This window comes from Cardiocondyla obscurior, linkage group LG25 (genome assembly GCF_019399895.1).
Source record: "Cardiocondyla obscurior isolate alpha-2009 linkage group LG25, Cobs3.1, whole genome shotgun sequence".
In the NCBI taxonomy this organism is placed as follows: domain Eukaryota; kingdom Metazoa; phylum Arthropoda; class Insecta; order Hymenoptera; family Formicidae; genus Cardiocondyla; species Cardiocondyla obscurior.
The window spans coordinates 116,373-137,195 of NC_091888.1; the positions used below are offsets into that span (position 1 = coordinate 116,373).

Below are 20,823 nucleotides of genomic sequence, written 5' to 3' on the forward strand. Positions count from 1 at the left end.
ATTGTGTCAATTTTTAAAAGGAAGCCAGCCTAACTTTACCTTGACAAACCAATCTGATTGGTGGTGTCCGTGTTACACCGCGCGCATCTGGGATCATCCCTTTCCGACAACGTACGAGATGCGAGGTCCAGCCTTCCTACGTCCATGGTTAGACTTGTCTTTTCTGTGCTTTTCCGACAATACGCGGGTCCATCCTTCCTACGTCCATGTACGCGGCGCGAATAAACTTATAGTATCTCAGTTACGCGCACGTGTATACCTGCGTAGTGTCTAAAGCGCAAGGGAACAGAAGAAAGTTTTGATAGTGTGTTATCGTGGTCTTCTGTTTCATCTAGATTAGACTGCTGGAGGACTTGGTCATTGACTTGTGCTAGCACGGCTGATTCCTACGACTATCAATAGTGAAGCAATCGCTCGCAAAACGATGCCCGCGAATAAATCGAATCTATCTACGCCCCGTAAGGAAAAGTCTGTCGATAAACTTTACACTTTGACCACTTCTGTTGCTGCTAATACCAACAAAAAGAAGAGGCGATCTTCTACCTTGTCTAAGCATAAATATTACGCACAATATCTAGTGAGTATGAGCAATAAATATAAAAAGAAATGTCGTGTGACATGAGTTGAACGATCGTACATGCGAAAAGTAGGACGTTACGCGACCATTTGCTGGATGTCAATGATCCGTAATTGTAATCGATCGTTTCGAGAGTACCGTGATGACCCTTCTTTAAATATGTAGATTTGCGAGTAGATATATAAGTAAAGCTGTTTTATTATTTTTTTTTAACCAAAAGTTAGGATCAAGTTTTAGAAATAATATTTTACATTTATTTTATTATATTTCATTAAACAAAGGATTGAATATATCCATCATTTTTTTTTTTTTTTTTATATAGATTGAGGAAGAAAAAAATAAAGAAGAGCAGAAACGGAAAGAGAAAACGCGCCCTTTAAGGGCTCCCACACAGGTATTCCCGTAAGACGTAATGATAAGGTTCAACCAGTCAGTTTGCTCGATTTGATCCCTTCCGTAAAAAATCGAGCAACGCGATTTGTTCAACTCTTCTGTTACGTTTTACAGAAATTTGTGTGCGGCGTCTAAAGAGGCCTTGGTACGGAAACAATAACTCTCGAGGCTAAAAATTTAAATAATATTAGCGTTTTTTAGCATTGATTACGTTTCAAGATAACTGTTTAAGTTTCCGATTGATAATTGAACGCTTTTTTTACGGCTTCAGTTTTACTGTTTGCATGCCACAGCTCCAAGATTATACTACTGCACACTTGAGACGATTTTAATTATAAGATTGAAAGATAAAGATGGGCTATTATCTGTGATTTCATTCTAATCATTGGTCCAGGCTCACTTCGGCCAGGCATTGATTAATTTAATTCAATTTCAATACAAGATCCAGTAGAAGAGCTTGTTTTTCCTGTGGAACTTCTATTGGATGTCTGTCTTTGATTAAATTAATCGGATCTTCGTCGAAGTGGAGCGAACAATGCATAACCACTTTGAGTATCATTAAAATGTAATTTATTATTTAATTTCCTGTAAATAATTTTTTTTTTTTTGTTTTAATAATAATATAGAAACGACATTAAAAAATGTTTTATAATATTAATTTCAAATTGAGCAATCGATATTCAATGGTGGTTATCGCTTAATGTTCATTAAATGTTAATGGACCAATATTAACTAAATTAGTATATGTATGATGAAAAATTGATTTTAACACAACGATATACGTTGACTAAAGCGTAACGACTAAAAAATGTCCTCCGTTAATTCCGCGAACTTCGCATACGTAACAATTTTTGCTGGCATGTAGAAAATAGCTCTCAAAATAATCATTTAACATTCACAGGTACTTATCATACGTACATTAATTCTATATTCTCGTACACTCGTACATTCGCGGTAATATGAACTATAAATTCAGACGTTTAATAGGCCGAATACATTACGATTAAAACAGAATATTCGTTCAATATATATATACATATATTTTTTTTTACTAGCGGTAGTAAAAATCTATAATTTATATCACGCTTTGAAGATTCGCGCACCTCAAATCGCTACTTGGCCACTGCGTGGAATTTAGCGATGCGGTGCAGCAAAAAGAGAGAGAAAGAGAGGGAGGTATGAGAACGGGAGAGAGAGAGAGAGAGAAAAAAAAAAGAGAATTATTATGTGTGTGTATACGTACGTGTGTGAGCAGCCGGCCGGCAAGGGAGAAACGACATTGCGGACTATCGACCCGGCCTCCACTTTAGCTTAGCGCCTGCGCCTATGTCCGGCAATCCCTTCTACTGTTCCGAGGACCGTCTAGCCGGCAACGCGGTGCTCTACGCAACGTCGATGTGACGACAGTGGGACCAGCAGTGCCTCTCACGATCCCGTTCTCGTCTACCCTCCGTTTCGTGAACGCCGTTTGTACGTGCCCGGGGTGTTGCCTAGGTGCTAAGATGCGCGCATACGCACGTATCACGGCTGCATACGCACGTATACGCACTATCGCGCGCACACACTCGCATTCACACATACGATATTACATATTAGGCCCACGTCTACCCTGACTTCCGCCTTTGCCTGCTCTCTTGCCCATCTGCCTTCGTCGCTGCTTCTTTTCCCCCTTATTTACACGACGTGTTACGCGATATGTTAGCGCGATCATTACCGGCGCGTGTCACCCATTCGCTCACTGACGTACAATCTCCCACCGTTGTGCAGTCCGTTGCCTATATAGCGTTAAAGACATCGGGGAAAATTTAATTAAAGTATTAGCGCTTGGCCGACGTTGCGTCCGTACAGCCATATCTATATGATACGTCTTCTTTTGTTGAAACTGTCGCAAAAATTTCTTGATAAAATATACGTTTATTGGTGCAGTACGCACACATGCATGCACACGTACGCGTACGCGCGCGCATATAGCACCGAAGAAGTTCTAGATAGATTAGTAATCGAGATTTCGAGACAAAAGTAGAAAAAAAAAAGAAAAGAAAGGAAGAGGAAGATTATGACAAAAATGAAGGCGGAAGGAAGCAGAAAAGAAGGAGAGATGGAGGGAGGAGAGGAAGGGGATGAAGAAGGGTGAGAGAGAGGGGGGAAACAGGATTTTATGGCGAGGAAGAATTTCTATGCCTTGCAAGCAGGAAGTTTTCCAGAACAGAGATAATGAAGTAGTAAAACTGGAAAAAGGCCAACTGTTCCACTTAATTCGTCTCGTTATCCACTCTTTCATCAGTAGATTGCCTAGAGAATATCGCATTGCGTATACCTTATTTCTATTCAATATCATTTAACAAAATGTTATCGAGTTTCTCATAATTTTTACCCTCCCCCGGGCAACGAGCTTTATCATTTTCACATTGAGTACTTCAGAACAAATCTTTGCTTTATGAAATGTATGTATGAACGGCAATTCTCTCTATATTAGAGTGATTGACTTCACTTTTTCAACTTTAGTGCTGCAGCACGTAAATGTTTAATATCTTTTTCTCGCGTATATTTGCATTTATTTATCTTAATATATGTTTAATTTTTATTTTTTATGTGTGCGTATTTGACCCATTTGTACATAAATACGCATATACTACGTAGAGGGAGCAATTCGGAGTCCGAGCCTGAGCCGCTTACGAATACTGAACTACCTACTGCCTTGAAGGCTGAGGGAAAAGAAGTGGTGTTGTGCTTGTGAGAGGTGAGAGGTGGACGAAGATTCATTTTGTGTATCGCTCGTGATCAACGCTGAAGAGCCACGTCCATCTTCTTGGCGTAACGCTTGCGATCCTGGTCCACTACGGCATTGTATTCATTGTCATCGCCGGTCGAGAAACGACCAGCCCCCGTGCGTCATTCGCTAACGCAGCGGCTGTGTGTCATTACTATCCCACTGCCTCACACCCTGCGGCCTCATGATTGGTTCATTTTGGAACCTTTGCCGTGCGTGTCCTTCAATGCCGATTGACAAGGTGAGAGATTAAAAAGAGGAACATAATTTATGATACTGCATTAGTTCTTTTGGAGTAGGGACGTAGGAGGAGGAGCGAAGCCCAGGTCTCTCCCTGCCCTGTATGCATTTCTTGTGGAATGATTGTATTTCCACATGCATTTGCAACTTTTTTACGCAAAGAAGAGGTTTATCTTTATTCTGTATTACCCCCCTGGTAAATCTGGACTTGGTTTTAGCTCTTACTAGAGACAAGAAAAGGAGACGAGCCTCTCTCACTCATATTTCTTGAGGAATTACTGTACAGTCCCGTATGGGTTTTCAATTTCCCATAGCGAGTTTCACACCTGACGTCCCTTTCTTCTTGCTGTAAAAGGAGGAACAGACTTACACATTTTCTATATGTTTCTTTTCTTTTCACATATGAGAACGATTTATTAAGATTAGAGTTAAAATTGAAAAGTTATTTTGAAAAAGAAACTTTCATTTAAATTTAAATTGAGTTAAGTGAATGCTGATAGTAGGCTTTACGTGTTGAACAATAGTTTTTATGAAAATTATAACGGACTGTAATTTCTACAATTTTATAAATTTTTTTAATGCTTTAAAAAAGACATTTTTTAATGCAATTTAAAATATCGGTTCTGTTTTTATCCAAACTTTGAAACGATAATCTTTCCTTAATATAGTAGCTGCACATTTCGGACTTTGCATCGCTGTATCTCGGATCTCAGCTCCTCACTTTCTCAGCTCGTAAGATACGCGGGGCAAGAAGAAAAACACTTTTTAAACCGCAGCTTTTCATTGAGTCTACTCAGAATTGAATCGGTGTTCAACCGTTATTGAAAACCGATAATCGCAACTGCTCTGAGCTCGGTAGTTCGTGTAAATAGAGCCACGGTCGATTTTGTTGCGCGTAACTTGACGTAAAACACTACCGTCTTTTGGTTTCATGCTAAGTTAGATTATAAGCAAATAAAGTTAAGACATATGTATTACGGAGTATTATAAGAAAAGTCATTAAAAAGAATGTAAAAATATAAGAGCGTATTAAGAATATATTCTTCTTTCGAATTTATCTTTCTAGAATGTCTGTTATAATTATAAAATATACAGAATATTTTTACCGTAATATTGAAACATTTTTTAATGAATTGTTTGTTGTGTGTTATAGCAGCTTCATTCGGAATATAGAAGCACATACACATGGCACGAATATACAGGACCGCATCAGGAGCATACAGTTGTACGTCGTGCGCCTCCACCGTCGAGTAAGTCTATCACGATAATCGTCACACAATAGAAATGTCATTTTTTTTTTTTGTCGTATTCAGTAAACATTTAATTCTAATTAGAATGAAATGGTTTATTTTCCGACAGGAAACATAAGAAATTTTACTAATATTATACGATTTCTTATTATTACTGTCTCAAAACGAGCCGCTCTTTGAAAGTTCCTTTGCGGAATAAGTTAGCTGGTTCAGCTACACATACACAGAATACCTGTAGAGATGTGTACATAGACACTTACTCATACATGCTTTAACAATCATCTGCCGAGCACGATAATATCGTTCTAGAGATACAAAAGGTGGAGCATAAGATGTTCTCCTGCCGCGCGCTCAGCTCATATATTTTATTAGCATGACGAATACTTGCTCTTTAAGTAACCACAGATATATTTCGAATTTTGTTTTATTATTTCACGACTATATACTCTGAAAGTACTACTTTTCTTTTTTACGCAGATAAAAGCCATCTTATTTGTAGTATCAATTAATGTTAATATTTATTTTTGTGTAAAACAAAAATGAAAGAGGATTGGGCAACGTATAACAAACTTACTGATGTTATACAATTATGAATTATTGGCTGAGATCACTGAAACAAAATCTGAATTATTTTAATTTATTATTTAATATTATTTGACGCATTTGGGAAAAATCTTGATGAGTTTCAGATGCACATATACATGCATACATATGGCTAAACACGCAACAGATCTAAAATAGAGTTAACAACGTTGCGATTAGTCATAGTATTAGAATATTACATGATTGATTATGACGGAAAGTTAGTTGATACAAAAAAAAAAAAAACGAGCAATAAAGGGGAAGGGGGGGAGGGAAGGGAAAAGAAAAGTAAGACAAGGAAAAGAAAAGAAAGAACGCGGTGCCAGCTGCGAATTTTAATTGCAGCGAAGCAACCAAGCGCGAAGCTACAATCGGCCAAGTCAACAGAGGATGAGAACAGCGAAGGTAAGACGAGAACGATTCGGAGCTATGCAAATGCCCAAATTTTATTTCGATTTGTTTTCGCTTACTCTTCGGAGAAAGTTCCTTTCTCCCCTTTCCTTGCCCTGATGCTATTGTTTGTATCTGCCATTAATTTGCTAACAAAATAGCTTTTAACTGAATACATATCAGCGTTATTAAACAATTTTATATCTACTGCAAAATTTAGTTTGTTAAAGTTTGTATTTCATATTTATGTATATTAGGGGGAGGAAGTCTTTCAATATATCCAACACTATTTGTTAGCAGATACAATGGGTTGGACTAAATAGAAAAGTTTTGTATCGTTTTGCAGTTTTTACGAGAAATTTTGATGAGAAAGTAATTGAATAATAAAAATTCGTTAGTAAATGTGCATCCTCACGATTGAACAACAAATGTAAACGTATAGCTACATAGAGGTAATCTCTTTCTATCTTTTGGGTTAAAAATATAGTTATAATTATTATTACTTATGATTTTTTAAATAGACTATCGTTGACAATAGGTAGTTAAAATTGTAATTGATAACACGGAAAAAGTCGTATGCATGAAATTAACTGTTTTTTCTTTAAAATTTAACTTTCTTGGTTATAATATCGTAACTGGCCACATAGCATATGACATAACAGTATATTAAGATATCTGCTAAATAAAATTAATTATAATAATATAATGGTGATATCACAATTGTATTATTTTAATATTTAGGTTAAATTACATTAAGAATTTAAGGTAGACACTCTGTACACTTCACAAATAACTTATAAAGTCTTAATGCGTAAGCTAGTCCTAGCCACATATATGTTATACATATATATTATATTAATATACTATATTAGTATACTATATTAATATACATATAATTAACTTCAACGAAATTGGTGAGTCACATCTCTAATACTCTTCTCATAAGACAAGTTTAAAAATTCACAAGAAATTTGTAAAGAGAAATTCACAACTTAAAACATTGTCGTATACAAATTAATTAAACGCTATTCTATTCTTAATGATATTTTGGTTGTATATTGAATGCTAAATGCTTCATATTAGATTAATATTTTAGCACTTTTAATGATACACACGCAGAATTAGATTTATTATTCTACTTTTTAAATTGTCTTAGAATTTTTGAATGATTTATAAGCGTACAAATAATATCACCTATATAAATCGTTGGCATGCCACCTTTGGGACACGTGCCATAGGTTCGCCACCACTAAACTATGTCATAATATATTCCACCTCTTCCCCTTGAGCCTCAGCTTTGAAACAATTGTAACTAAATTTAATTCTACTTATTGTCTTGATTTTAAATTAGAAATTAGTTCGTTAACTTATATAGAAGCTGTAAACAAATTACTTTTAAAAATACTTTTTAGTCTCAAAAAGTTCTTTTGATACACGTTTTTTTATCTAAAAAAACTCTAAAATTTCACTGGGAGCATGCAAAACATAAACAAATTATTCGAATAGACCCACGTAAGAATAATGAATTAATAAGTAGGTACTCGACTATATTGGAATTGTGAAGTTCACGTAAAAGTTTTTTTTTTTTTATACAAAAAATATATGTTTGATTTTTATATTGTTGCAACCTCGATATCATCATCGCTTGACGTTGCATTCCATTTGCTTCCCCAAAAATGTTCTGCATGCCATTTAAAATCATTCATTTCTATTGTTATATCTTTTAGAAGTAATTTTATCTAGCTTAAAATATTGCGAGAATTCCATGATCAAATTTTTCTTTGGCCGTAGTCTTTTTTTTTTTTATTAGTAACATCTACAGTTTCTTGCTTGTAAAATAATGCTTGAAAAGTTAATTAAAACTTTTTTAAGGTGTCTCGATTATTGAGTGCTGTTTTTATTAAAATATGCATTTTTAGAAAACATTTTGATCAGATTTAATGATTAAAAAATCGATCGATCGAGAGACCTAATGAAAGAATAACATTTGAAAGTTTATAAAACAAGAAATAATAGCTATCATGAAATAATGTAAATTTTATATTTCATAGGGCTTACCTTGGAACCACCATTACCCAGACGAAAGAAATGTCCAGAGCTCGCTTACAAGACACACGAATTTATTACGGCAGCCGATGGTGGTGGTATCGACGTCATCGATTCAAATGTAGTAGCTGATAAAGTACGAACAATAATTTCATCATCAATAATTTTTTACATTTTATTAATTTATTATATAATACTTGCATAATCTTGCAATTAGAAATTTCGTAATCTGAGTTTTTGTAGTTTCTATATATTGTTAAAGATTTTAATTTAGGAACTTGTATACAGATATACAGTCGTTACTAAACGTACAATTGACACGAGACACTATGTCTCTTGATCAACGATTACAAACAATATTTCGTCGATTTAAAACTTAATTTTTGAAATTTCAGGAAATTAGCAATGTCACACTGCCACCGAGTCAGCTTAGCAAGGCAATATCTCGTATCAGTACCGAATACCGACTACAGTTTGCTTGGCCTAAAAGAGCGCAATTGACGAATGGCGAGAATCAGGCGCAAGTTCCAGCTGCGGGAGCTCCCGTGGGTAATACTGGCTTGCCGAGGAAATCGCTCAGCATGGGTGCACTTAAACAGGGTATAGCGCCTACTGGACCCGTACCAGTGCACAAGAGGCGACCAGGTGACCTTCACCATAAACGCGATGGTACTTATTTAATGCTACAAATTTAATTAAAAATTATCTTCTGTTCTTTCTTTTTTTTTTTTCTTAACTCTTTTTTTTGTTGTTAAAAAAGAACTGATATTAAAGTGGTATCAGTAAAGATAGTAGTACGATAAAGATGTGAGTGAATGTTTTCGATATCGTTTTATATTTTTTAGGAATCCAGGCATCGGAATTGGAACCGTTGGTGGGTAGCACTGGGCAGGACGGAATCGACGGTATAATACCAGATGAACGTGAAGAGGATTTGCCGGATTTAAAACCAACTTACAGGTCAGAATGCCAACTGAAGATTCTTAGTCTACGGTTTATTATATAAAAAAAAAGAAATATTCGATATTTTTATGAAGGAGAAGCTGAATAAATATAAGAAATTGAAAATTTTAAAAAGCATCTACGGCGATCGGTGTGAAGACGCGACGATAGTGCGATAATAACGCGACATGACGGTGATCATTATACGCAAAACTGATTATTTGCAGGAGTAAAAAGTCAGATAAAACCGTACGGATATCAGACAATAAAATATCGGGCAAATCAGAGGCGAAACCATTTCCTACGGCGGAGGTAATCGAGCTTCGGCGACTCGCTGACGAGTATAAGGTAATCCTTGGAAGACATTTCTTCGTTTCGGAATTTTAATTCGAAGAGTATTGTTTCACAAACCAGCTCTCTCTTACGCGATATTTATTCACACTTACGTGATCACCACGTCCGATCGTGTCGTATTCTTTGTATTCAATTGTTTCATTAATCTAATTGTTGTCGAGTTTATGTGCCAGTCTTCCACTGATATTCTGAACGATTATTTAATTGAAATATTTGCATCATTTATCACAACATTTTTTACATGTGGAATTATAGTTTTCTTTATATTTGCACAATTTTTTTTCCACTTTTCTTTAAAAAAACGATGATATTCTTACATGATTTTGATTTACATTAGCATCGTGACTGGGGTTGTGGTCTGGCAGCCGAAGATGAAGATTTGCTGTGGAAACGAGTCTCCAGTAACCACGCACTCAACGCCTTGTCTCTTGCCAGGCTAGTACACTCCATTTTTGAACGATAGAAGCCCATTTTTATTATTCGTTACTATTATCATTGACGTTGTTATGTAAGTAATAACGCTTTTTTTTATTAATTTATCTTTTTAAGATTACGAAAAAGACTAAGAAATTTAGTTCAAATTTTAATTTTTAAAATAATATAATTTTAAACTTGTGTTTTAACATTTAAATTTTTGTTGTATTTTGAATGCACTTTGAAAAATGTACACTTAAAAAATTTCTTTTTTAAACAGTTCATATTCTTAATTCCATTTCAAAGGCTAGGTCACTATTATCGCATTCAAACAGATAAATCTTTTCAACGAGATCGAGTTTCTAAATACTCAAGTCTTCAAATTCTCACACCCAACAAACAGAAATGCATCAAACCTTTTGCTTATCAGATTAACACGCGTCGTCTATGTAGCTATACATCTGCGTAATTGCGTATCCGTTATATGATCGAATACGTCATTCATCCCAGAGAACGAGCCGGAGATGCGTACAACAAAAGCGAGAATACTCGCAAGAATTCGAGCGTGCTCGCATCTTCACACGGATTTCGTCGTAGTTAGCTAGTTTACTTTATCGATTTAAGCGAATCGATGGTTGACTTCATAATTTGTCATAGGGCCGCTTTTTTTTTAATGAATTTAGGTCAGTGACCAAAGAGGAGAAAGAAAAAGAAAATACGAAGAAAATTGCACCGACTGCCACTATGCCACCAGCAGGTCGACCGTCCTCGGTGCAAGCTAGACCAATCCACGGCATAATACAGGAGGACATCAAGGTAATGTGCTAAATATTTTATTGATGCAGAAGATCTCTGGATTCGATTACCCATACCTGTGAGGAAGCAAGTGTATTAACATATGTATTTTCAATAATAATCAAGACATTAACGTTCATCATTCTGCACATTGGTTTCAAAATTTTTTACGCAGACAATACAAGAAAATTATATTTTTAATTCAATTTTATAGGATAATGATCGAGCTAATGCTCGTGCAAGAAAGGATTTCTTGATTCGTCACCATCTCGATCGTACTACTGGAGTAGGTATGTAATATTAAGTGGCATTAAACATAAGTATTTTTTAAAGTGTTTTTTTTTTTTTAGTAAAAGTAAACATAATCTGTATACCGAAAAACAGATATCGCGTTTTCTGCGACAACAGCGGCTAGCGTACGTAACTCTAGGTGGTAGAGGCAAGGGAGGAGAAAACGGGGGGAAAAATCAGTCTTCGGCAATCCGGCCGGCGCGGTATATACATGCGGCACATGTGATACTCGACGCACACGACGCTAAAGTCGCGTTCGCTAGCTGCCGTTGCCGCAGCAAATGTCATCTGCTTTTCAGCGTACATGCATGTAAATGTCACTTTCTTATTATCTATCCGTTTATTTCTCCTTTTTTGTGAATTGTTCTGAGGAAAAAAAAAAATCCTTTTAAGGTGACGGTGCACTACTTCCTTCTCCAACGAGAGAGAAGCTGGAGCCCGTGATACTACGGCGACGCGATGACGTCAAGGAGCATCGGGACGAAATTCAGCCACGCATCAAGTCTAGTCCGAAGAATAGTCCGAGAACCGGACGTTCACAAAGCCTCGGACCGACCGTTACCGATCGCAGATCGCCTAAACGTCAAGTTCCTCGTGCAACATCCGTTAAGGATGCTAAGGTACTCTACTAAAGTATATTATTAATTTATCAAAAATATAAAATTTTTAACAAAACAAAGAATATAAGTAATCACGAATAAACTAATAAAAGTAATATTTTAATTTGATGTTAATATCCATAAAGTTATATAAAAAAAAATTTAATTATATTTCAGTATAGTATTATGTTAAGTAGTAGACTATACAAAGGAATTTCTTTTCTTTTCTTTTCTTTCCTTTTTATTCTTTTTTGAAGGAAAAAGAGACGAAAGACAAAGATAAGGAGCACAAGGAGAAGAGCGGCGAACCTGAGAAACATCAACGACCAAGTAAGTAATTAATTTAAAATTACGGTTTGCGTTAATCATTTCGAAAATATTCTTAGTTGGTTTGATACCTAAAGGGGATATAACCTATCACCTTTTAAACTAATTAGAATTCGTTATCCGTCAATCGAGTTCTTTTTGCATTTTCATGCAAAACCTGAATAAATTACATGCAAATTTTTTTTTACATATGACTTTGGGCTGTTATTTGTTTTTGTCAGCCTCCAAAGTTAATTCTATATAATTATAATATTTGTACAATTATACTTCTAAGTTAGAAATGCTCATTGCTCACAAAACTTCTTTACTATTATTTTATTACATTATTTTTTCGTTATTTATTAAAATGCATAATGATAAAAAATATTTTATTTTGTTTAAAAATTATATTTCATTAAAAAGATATTATAAAGTTTTTAATATTTAATCTTTTTAAAGAGTTGTATTAAAATGAAAACGTAAATGTGTCAAAATTGATAAAAGAGATTTTTAATTCGGATTTAAAATATTTAAAATGATTTAATCCTTTGAGCACATATGATACAATCACTAATAATATAAATTTTATTGAAGTTTTTAATTATTTAAATTAATGTTTCAACAGTTTTGTTTGCATTTTTTGTACACGTAAGGTGTTTAATGGATAAATGAACGTGAAAATAATACGAACAAATAACTTGTTAGGTGAAACGGCACTATATAAATCGATAATACATGAAAAATGACACTTTTATAGAAAAAACTCTTTTGTTATTTATTAGAAGTATCAAAAATTTAGATAGTTAAGTTGTGAATACGCTAATTATGAATATTGGATCAAAATTACATAATTCAAGAGAAAGAGAAAGTGAGCGCAAAGAGAAACAAAGAACAGAATAACTACATGTTGGTTTTACTTTTTTAATGGCATGCGAAATCCAATCTTTCTATGTTCATGGAATGACCTCGGAGCACGCATAGGCAAGCAAAGTGAAAACGTCATATTTTAATGCCATATATACAGCGTGTTCGTAGATTCACAATCAACAACGCTTCTTTTCCTTTCCTCCTAAACAAAAGAAAATAATAGCAAGTTAAATTAGTTACTTTTAGGCGTTTTGATTCACTATTTTCGATTCATTGTTTTAAATGTTAAAATTTTGATCCAATTTCGTAATTAACGATCCCGAAAATCTTTGGATACAAAGCTTTAAAAAATTAGTTTATTACAAGATTAATTGTATGGCTTAAAAGGTTGAAATGTTAGTTTAAGTTTAGTTGCTAAGATTGATTTTTTTTTATCTTTATATTCAAAATACTTAAAAAATATACAAGATGGTCCAAAATAACCGCATGTCCTTTTACTGATAGATTCTATGGGACATTCTAAAACAAAAGAAATTTTATATGAAAATATCGAGACTAACAGTTTTCAAATGAGCTTGAAGTTTAAAATAAATTATCAGGCATTATCATAGATTAATCGGTCTAAATTTCATGTACTCATTGTGTGACATAGTATAAGTGTTCTTTTAAACATTGTGATATTTTAAATTGAAATAATAACTTTGTATATAATTTCTTTCTTTTATCTTTATTCCTTTTTTTTTAATTTTATCTTTATTGAACATTCTATGTTTCATGGATCAATTAACATGTTGTGAGCATTTGATGTCATTTTAAATGGGTGAATTGCCTGCCCACAAGCCTTCCTCCTTTACAGGATCTACTGTAGCTATTAAGATACTCTCCAAGGGTCACCATTTCCGTCTAACAAGCGGTAATAAATAAAACTCCCAATTTTTAGCCGAATTTGAACTCGGATTTTCGGTTTTCCAAATAGCGCGAATTTTTATAATCTACACTTAATTTTTGCGTATAAAAAATGTTTACTCAATATTCTCTCGATATTTTCGCATAAGACTTTGTCTATAGAATGTGCCACGAAATCTATCAGTGAAAGGACATGTGATAATTTTGGGATAATCTATATTTGCATAAAAGCATTTATAATGCGGTGAGCGTCAATTACTATAATTGCGTTGTCATTAATGTTTAAGCAGATGCATGATAGTCCTGTCTATTTGTCTCTATTTTTTTGCTTCTACCTTAAAATATTTGTCTAGTTATCGGTAGTTATATCGATAGATAATGTATGAAAGTTATTTATGCGATGTATTTTTCGCCTTTGTAGTCCTTTGTAATTGAGAGAGATTTTGTTTTCAATCCGTGTCGAATCATGATGCAGTTTTCCATATTGGCTCCATATTATCCATCATATCCATCATATCATTTGCCATGAACTAAAAGTCAGATATAACTTATCAATTAAGTACTTTGATAAAAATAAATAATTTATTTTTTATTATTTAATTAATTTTTTAAATACATATATAATTGTGTTATTTATACGAAAAAAAAAAAAATAAGATAGATACGTTAATCATACTTAATTATTGTTAGTATGTAATATTAATTTTTGTTTTTAATATTTTTATTTCGCGTATGGATATACTTGATTTTTAGTGTACTGTTAAATATACATATAAAGTAGCAAAATTAATTAAAAATACAAATTTAATTTTTTAAACCAACTAGTGCTATTAAATTAATTGTGTGACGATCGTAGCGTAATTAAATACGCGCTGTTCCGAAAATCAAGCATCCGAGTTCAAATTCTGGGGCCGAGGATAGAATTTAATTCGATCGTCACCTCTCAAATGGAAACAGCGAGAGTATCATTTCATCATCGTCACTATCATCGCCATCGTCATTATCGTGTTTTCGTCTCGTCAATATTGGTATTCGTTTTGAATTGTTAATCTTTTTCGCGAAGTCTAGTTTTGTTCTTACAAGTTTCTCGCACAAGAATATGTGATCGTGAAGAGACGTGTCGTGAATTCGATTGATTAGGAGTGGCAGCGGGGCCAGCGGGTGTTTCAGCCACGGGCCCAGAGCAACGTGTCCGCTGGAGCATACGAGAACGTCAGGGAGCCGCGAGTACAGTTCCTTTGGCGACATCGCCTAAACCGACATTATTGCCGGCACCCTCAGATTCAGGGCCTGCTTCGTTTCACAAGAGGTTCTCACAAGCCCCGTTTCGCAAATGTACGTTCCCTGTACCTGTTTACGTACACCTGATGTGCCCGCTGTCTCTAAAACACATGAATCTGACATATCTTTAGAATTACTGTGTACCATGTACTTGAAAACGTTTTGCCTTCCCCCTTGTTTATAACTTGCCTTAACCTATCTTCTGGTAAAATTTCGACTTCCAGCGAATAATATTAATCGCGATTAGACTGATGATGTGTGCGTACTAGATACGGCCTAAAGAACTCTATTCATCAATTGTACTGTTTCTTGTACAATGTTCTAGCCTTTCTCGCAACCACCGCCCTTCCCCATCGCCCTCTTCATCATGCCAAACCCACAACCACTATCAACACCACTAACATCAATGTCAGTACCGCTAACAGTATTAGCGCAAGTACCGCCCCGGTAAAACGTTCCCCGGTAAAGTATTCGGTTCATATGACTGCCCATCACCCACCTACGTCGGGCGCTGCCGCTGCGGCCAGGCCGGAGCGCGCCGTTAAACATTTAAGCCAAAGGTGCCGTGGTGCAAATGACGAAGCTCAGGCTAAACTGGCCCGCGGCCATCCAGCAGCTGCGGCTGCAGCCGCCGGCGATGATCCATCATCCAAATCATCCCTCGATACGCGATCCGCGTCTAATCGAGCCGCTACTACTGCCATCCAAGCTAGTAAGTAGCATGTTGTGCCATTATTTAAAAAAAAAAAAAATTACAGAGAGTCTCCTCAGTCTCTCGCTCTTCTTTTATTTTATTTATATTTTTTTTTAGGTTAATTTCTGTCCAGTCATTTAGCCAATGTCTTTGCTTCATGTGCTCGTGTGTTCTGTGTATCTGTGTTAATGTAATCTTGTCGATGTCGTTGATCAGATAATTTTTTTTTTTTTTTTTTTTTTTTTGTAATTCTATTTATTAGGAATGTGTGTATGTGTGTGTCGCATCTTAATTGTCGCACTTGAAATTTCTTGAGAACTAAACAAGAGATATTGAGGTCTAATTTTCACAGGTTACACGATTTCGAAGAGAAAAATACACTTGGTATTTCGATACTGCTAAATAAATATATATATATTTTTTTTTGCAATTTGTTTTATAACACACGGTTTAGCATCATCGCGGAACAATAGCATAACGCGATTATTAAATAATATAAATTGTATTTTTTTTTTTTTCTATTATTATGTTAATTTCTTAGCACTATTGTTAGCATTCATGGTGTAATTTCCTGTTGAGCAGGGGGTGCACAGGAAAAGGTAGAGCCCTTCTCCACTGCTTTCTGTGAGATCATTACACCGTTTTCTGTGGTTTTCAACTCTCCAAGTAAATCGAAATTCAACCACCTTCCCTTCCCCACGCGTTTTTGAATCGTTGCACTGTTTCAAAATAGGTTTTTAACTTTCCAAGCGAAGCAAAATCTATTCCCTCACACGTTTTCTGTGAGATTGTTACTGTTCCACATGGATTGTCAACTTTCATTCAGTTCATGAAATTTTACTTCATAGTTGTACATACAGTGAGCTTTCGATCTTTCCACGTGAAACAACTTGCACTCCACTTTTTTCAACTCTTTTCAGAGCGATGTTAGGTTCATGATTGTATAGTTCTACGTGGGTTCGATTTTCTTTATAAAGCAGTTTTTTTCTTTTTTTTTTTTCCGTAAGAATATGCTTTCATTCATTTAACAAGAGATTAACGTTGAGAGCTATATATTTATATATATTTAAGGAAATGTTAACAAATGTAAGAGTACAAAAGTTTCTTGCCAAGGGAGGAATTATTTCTTATTTTATAAAAATAATAAGAATAAGGTTCAAGAGTATGTAACTGTTTAGTAAGAAACATTAGGTAAATCTGCACGACACAATAACTTGGGAGAGCTTTATCAATTCACAGTATTTTATCATAAAAAAACAAAACTCTTCGTTCAGCGTGTAAGATGAGTAAGTAATTCGCTTTTTTTGTGATATTTCTAAGGTTTAATTGACATGATTAAACAGTATGGGCATAAAACACAGTCCGAGCATAGGAAATGGAACAGCTATTTGCGATTATTGAAACGATATGTGCGTTGAATTTTACCAATTCGTTACGTCATTTTACACGCTTGCATACCATAGCATATACATGTATATAAATATATATATATGTAATCATATATTTATATTATTTTCCTCCAATTTCTCTTCCTCTTTGTCCTCTCTTTCTTTTTCTCCTCTTCTCCTTTCCTTCACTTTTCCTCTATATTTATATAGGTGTATGTATTGTTGCGTATCGTTATGTTGCATTTGTCAATGTACCTTACAGGATATATTAGTAGCCTTCTTGTATTATTTTACTTACTCAAAAATTTTTCGCTTGCACTCGATGTCGGTATTTAAACCTTTTGGTCATCTCAGATGCGAAAACAATTAATAATTAAAAAAAGGAGAACAATTAAATCGATATTTCATATTATATTGACAAGAATTTCTCGTAATATTTTAAAAATTGTAAAAATATATGTAAAAATACCATATACATTTTAACTGTATTTAACATTATATTAATGAAACTAATGTATTAATTAAATGCAATTGCGACAGGATATTATAACTTTAATATTTTCAATTTATCATATATTATTTAATCAATTAACTAAATAGATTATTAAGAAAGAGGTACATTCAATCAATTGCGACAATTCGATTAATCATCGAGTGCAAGCCTCGAAGAACACAGGGGCGGGGGGAGGGAGGGGCAGGGAAGAAATAAGAATAATTATCTACAGTAATAATAAAGCGATTCGTTCTACACGTTCTAGTGACGGCAGAACCCCGAGTAAACGGGGATGTCACCGGGGGAGATTCGAGCGTCGCCTCCACACCACTGTCGCAAACAACAAAGACGATAATATCGGCCCCTGTCACCCAAACAAGTCCTTGGCTGGACAACGAACCAGTGGTGAAAAGTCCGCCGGAGCCAACAAGAGTAAAGTCGCCGGAGCAAATGATCATGCGTTCGCCGGAACCAGTAAACTGGACCGTACCCCTCGACACCGGCAAGACTTTCACCGTTACGCAAAATGTCCGAGAAGGTAAAACCGAAAAGCTCAATAGAAGGTACTGCAATTAAAAAAAAAAAGTTACTTTCGAAGAACATAATTTGATTTAACATAATGTAGTGCTTAGAATTAATAGTTTATATAATAGCGCATAATCTGACGCCAGCTTTAAAAGAATGAAACTGTTTCGTCGATGTCAGTTAAAAAATCTAAAAAAAATTATCTTTGAATACTACATTAAAGTGACAGATGATATCCTGATTGAAGTTCCGATTGTTTCTTTCAAAGAACCCCTCACGCGACCACATAGTGAGGCAAAAACGTGGGCACCGTCCTCTCTACCGTCAGCACCGCAATCAGCACCACCAGAACTCGCAGCTCAGCACAAGTCGCAACATTCTCAACATTCCGGCTATAAGTCACCCGAGAGTGAGAGCGTCTCGCTCGGTAGTTTTAGCGGTTTAAATGGGCATAAAGATCTCGATTCAGAGAGGGACAGTCCGTTGCCCACGAATGTGCAGGACATACCTACGACGAATGAGAAGGTCTGAAATTATATGTTTAAAAATATACTTATTTCATATCGCATAGAAAAATGTTAATATAAAATAATTTTACAGCATTATTCTTTTTTTTAAACGTTTTAATTTCTTTTTTGTTCAATTTCAGGAAACTGTCGAGGAGATTAAAGAGCAACATAATGTAGATATGTCAAAGTCTGTTGTGGGCTCGAATTTGAAACGCTTGGACGATCCAATGTTTGAAATGGAAAGAAAAAAAGAGGATAGTACATCGGTGGTGACCACGACAACGTCATCAGGGTTACCTGCACCACAACAGAGTTACTTTTCCGAGAGCGAGATACCGTCTCAGGGCAGTGGAAGCGGCAGTGGTAGCGTTGGCGGTACCGTGAGTAGTACTGGAGGTGGCGGTGCCGGAAGTGGTTATCACGTTCTAGAGACAGTGGTGCCGGGTTCAGCAGCGAGCGACGTCTTGGAGAAAGCGCGAAACCGCTTCGACAAGTTCTGGGGAAAAGGCAACAACGGTGCAGAAAATTAGAAGCAGTGCTTTTCGAATGAAAGAGGAAGAAGGCGCTTTGAGAATTATGAACAGCTTCTTGCCTCGATAATGCAGGACGGCCTTTTTCGGGAAAAGTCCTCCTCCGCTATGTTTCTTCGTCGATTGGTGTGTCCACGTGCTTTTGTAGCTTGTAGCTGCCCAAAAGAATATATATTGCACGTGAGAGCGATAGAGAGAATAACGAGATATGGTGCTTTCATAAAGTTTTTTTTTTTTTTTTTCCATTAATATCACTTTGATAAGTCAAAATTTTCAGCAATGAAATGTTTCTTTATGTCAGAATATATTACTAATTCTGAAAATATTAAAATCTTGCAAGAGTTAAAAGAAACATGTATACTGATTGATAAATCGAAATGTTTGAAAAAACAATCATCAATAAAAACGATTATTAACAGAAAGGAGAAGGTTTATTAAAAGATAGAAAGAACGAATAACTGAAAAGATTAGTTAATTTTAAAGTAAACATAATTGTCCATTCATAATCCATATTTTTATTTGCTTATTAAGAACTATTATCCGTTGTAGTAAAAATCGTCAGTAATATCCCAGTAACATTGCTTTGTGACGATCAACCATGTCACGGTAACATCACTGTGATATTTTTTTTACTACAAGGGATAATAACGGACAAGAATGATTAAAACAATTCTCTAAAGTTAAGTGAAATCCTATGGCTTTTATGGAAGACTAACACGAAAAGGCACGAACGAGTTAAACTATCGGTTAATAATCAAGCTTCCTTCGCCTCGAAGAACAGACTGTAGGACAACGCGTAAATTCGCGATTATTGCATTATTATTAGTAGTAAAGAAAGAAAAACGTTTAGATAAGATAAGGAACACTTACGTTAAGGTGAAGAATTGGCGTGGAAAAGGGTATTATACGATGACGGTGCGTGCAGGTTGCGTGTCGATTTCGTTTCAAACTTCGAGGAATGACTCAAAGAACGTAATCTAATACTTACATGTGCTTGCATATACAAACCAACATTTACATTTGTAATACACGCACATATGCAGATACGAACACTCGCATATACAAGAAGAATATATTCATGTTTTTTTCATCCTTTGACTGATTAGTGCTTGTTGCAACATTTCATAGGTTATAAGAACAAAACAATTGTATGAATTACAATGAATAAAAAAAAAAAGTATCTGTCCCACCTTGAAATAATTTTATATAAAGCAGAAAGATATTCTGTATCGTAAAGTGTTGCAATTAAAATTGTTTTTTATTTGTACGAAATACGAAAGAAAAAAAGAAAAAGAAAAAAAAAAAATTATTGTAACGTGATTTTTCTTCGTGCAAAATTATACCATTATAATTAAATTGTGATTCTCTTTCATTTATTGTAGTACACGTGACATGCGTACGTACACAGAACATTAACACAAGTTCATTTATCAACGGATACGGCGCCTACGATTTAATTATTTTCGTAAGAATGTCAGCGTTACTTAGGATATATTGAAAATAATTCCGTAACACGCAGAATAAACATAATTCCAAGTCCGAATTCCGACCTGTTATATCAAACTTTTGATGATAATGATTTAACATTAGTGAATTTCTTACGGTATAAATATTAATAAATATTATTGTATACACGATACATTTTTTTAGCATAGTTGACTTCCAAAACAACAGTTCTCGT

The 20,823-nt window shown here is 34.9% G+C and overlaps 1 protein-coding gene across 15 annotated transcripts; it reads left to right on the forward strand.

Moving 5' to 3' along the window:
- Positions 1-59: 59 nt before the first annotated feature.
- LOC139111749 (nascent polypeptide-associated complex subunit alpha, muscle-specific form) lies at positions 60-20,779 on the forward strand. 15 transcript variants are annotated; one of them, XM_070672232.1, is made up of 18 exons: positions 450-577; positions 900-971; positions 3,611-3,981; positions 5,134-5,230; positions 6,158-6,217; positions 8,254-8,384; positions 8,644-8,917; positions 9,094-9,208; positions 9,418-9,538; positions 9,882-9,979; positions 10,642-10,774; positions 10,968-11,043; positions 11,438-11,664; positions 11,901-11,973; positions 15,329-15,715; positions 17,844-18,116; positions 18,351-18,628; positions 18,753-20,779. In XM_070672232.1, exons 3-18 carry the CDS (start codon positions 3,925-3,927, stop codon positions 19,140-19,142), a joined length of 2,790 nt encoding a protein of 929 aa, XP_070528333.1. In that variant the 5' UTR covers positions 450-577; positions 900-971; positions 3,611-3,924; the 3' UTR covers positions 19,143-20,779. The 15 variants fall into 15 exon arrangements, with proteins under 15 accessions (XP_070528325.1, XP_070528324.1, XP_070528327.1 ...); XM_070672224.1 differs by lacking the exons at positions 900-971; positions 3,611-3,981 and adding an exon at positions 60-147 and having other exon boundaries at positions 336-577; XM_070672231.1 differs by lacking the exon at positions 900-971 and having other exon boundaries at positions 444-577.
- The last annotated feature ends 44 nt before the right edge of the window (positions 20,780-20,823 follow it).